This window comes from Merops nubicus, unplaced genomic scaffold (genome assembly GCF_000691845.1).
Source record: "Merops nubicus isolate BGI_N331 unplaced genomic scaffold, ASM69184v1 scaffold42242, whole genome shotgun sequence".
Taxonomy (NCBI): domain Eukaryota; kingdom Metazoa; phylum Chordata; class Aves; order Coraciiformes; family Meropidae; genus Merops; species Merops nubicus.
Window position 1 is genome coordinate 9,185 of NW_008595148.1, and position 2,173 is coordinate 11,357.

A 2,173-nucleotide genomic window follows, 5' to 3' on the forward strand; every position below is an offset into this window, starting at 1 on the left:
TTTTGCTGCTACATATATTTTCAATTGTAAATATTTTTTTTAATCACACAGGTTATAGTTCTGGGGGGAAAGGATGAGTGTGTCTTTTGGTAAACACTCTATGATCTAATCTAACATTAGATAATAAATGAGAAGCATTTCTAGGAGAGGGATGCTCCTGTTCCTACAAACAACTCAAAGAATTTTGTGCAGTGGCATTTTATTTCCAATTCTTGCTTTTCTTCTGATAAAATGCCTCTTACTGTTCTTCACGGAGTATCTTGCTTCACCCTGCTTTGCATGTGGTGACCAGATTTGTTAATTATCTTCAGTGTTGGACAGCTCTGGACTCGAGTCGACGTAATTGAAGGCTTCCTTGTTTGTGAAAGTGGAGCTCAAAGTGAGACTGTGCCGTGGATTCACAGGGGCGAGTTCATTTAGCACAATATTGTCACTTTTTACAAGAGTTGCTTTGTCCATGTGTTCTCGACTGTACCTGGCAACAACAGCATCGAGGAAGTCCAGCTTTGGTGGCAAAGTCCCACTCTCAAACAAGTATTTGGCTAAGTAGGAGACTATAATGTTAGTAAAGAAGGAAGTAAGCATAGCAAGTGTTTTAAACGGGAACCGCTGGGTGTAGATGTTGTTTTCATCTGGGTAGCAGCCAGGATAGTAGATCAGGGGCTGAAGGTAGAGGTATGGTTCTCCTCCAGTTATTCTGAGAACAAGGCCAAACAAGTATCCTGCAATGGCACCGTAGGTGTTGGTTCCTTTAATAAACAACACACACAGGAGCTGGGGGAATATGATGATATAGACAAGGTCAGAGCTGAGGTACCACAGACCATACACTGACGAAGCTAGCAGTGCCATTGCTGTTGCTGAGGCTCCAAATAGGAACACAGTGATTCTCATGACCCACACGATTTCCCTGTCTGAAGCCTGCAAAAAGAAAAAAAAAGGGCAGATTTAGGTGGTTTTTCATGGCAATATATGTATGCTTGCCTTTATGCACTTCGTCAATATAAAGTATGATGTTGTAAAAGGAAATTTTGCAATGAATAATAATGTTTACAGATGAATAATAATATTTACATATGAATAATAATAATATCTGTATATGAATAATAATAATATTAACCTATGAATAATAGTATTTACAAATTACTATCTCTATCTCCCTCTCAAGCATGGGAAAACCCCCAAGAATGTTGATTGCCATTCCTAAAGTCGTTAATCTTTGAGCATAAGGAAAAGTTTGATAACATTTCAAAGAAAAAAAATAACAGTAGAATGTTAGAAATAACTTTTAAATATAAGCACAATATGGCTCAACCAGAAAAAAAAATGTAGCATCCAAATTTCTTCTCAATTTCCTAAGAAAAACTCTGACTCACAAGCTCATTCTGCTGTCAAACGATTTCCTGATACATCAATAATTCAGGAAGATGTCTCATTTTGTTAAGGGTTTAACTTATGGTTACAGCAATAATTAGGAACCATTTGGATAAAGTGCAGGGCCCTGAGGACTCTGGAAAGCTGCCTCCCCTGAGCTAACTTTTTCACCTCTGCCACCAACCACAACCAGAAATATTTTTACAACTTTCAGCTTATTCAATATACTGTTAGGAACAAAATGCTGCACTTTTTCTGGTCCTAGGTAGGACTGTGAAAGAGGTGTTTCATTATGAATTACAGTCTATCCATCACCAAGTTAAGGCCTCACCTAAAATTTTCTCTAAAAGTAGAAATGAAAATGCAATCTCACATTTTGCCGGAAGGAAAGCTGGTAAATGTTCCGGGCAAACATAGAACTTGCAGATAAAATTGAGGAGTCAGCTGATGACATCACGGCAGCAGACACCGCCCCGAGGCCGAAGAATGAGATATAGACTGGGCAGAGGTACTGGAGCACGATTGGTAAAATCATATCTGCTTCTTTCCTGGTCATGGGGTCAGGGACACCGTATTCAGTCTCGTTCCAGGCTGCAACGTGGACACCAGCATGCTGTTAGCAACATTAGCAGTCAACAGCTACAGCATCTCTTGACTTCAGCTGCAGTGAGGTATTCATATTGCCACATTTTCCTTCATATGAAAGTGAAAATTTCATTCACATGACCAAACTCAAGCATTTTGGAGAGGCATCGTCCCACTGACTTCTATTAGGCATAGAATCATAGAATCATAGAAT

General features: G+C 39.2%; 1 protein-coding gene across 1 annotated transcript; it reads right to left on the reverse strand.

Annotated features, from left to right (window-relative positions):
* Positions 1 to 297: 297 nt before the first annotated feature.
* LOC103768806 (high affinity choline transporter 1-like) lies at positions 298 to 1,987 on the reverse strand (the record flags this gene model as incomplete). The annotated part of the gene is made up of 2 exons (XM_008935962.1): positions 298 to 921; positions 1,748 to 1,987. Coding segments are annotated over 2 exons (864 nt in total), but the record flags the coding sequence as incomplete, so codon positions are not given.
* Between the last annotated feature and the right edge of the window lie 186 nt (positions 1,988 to 2,173).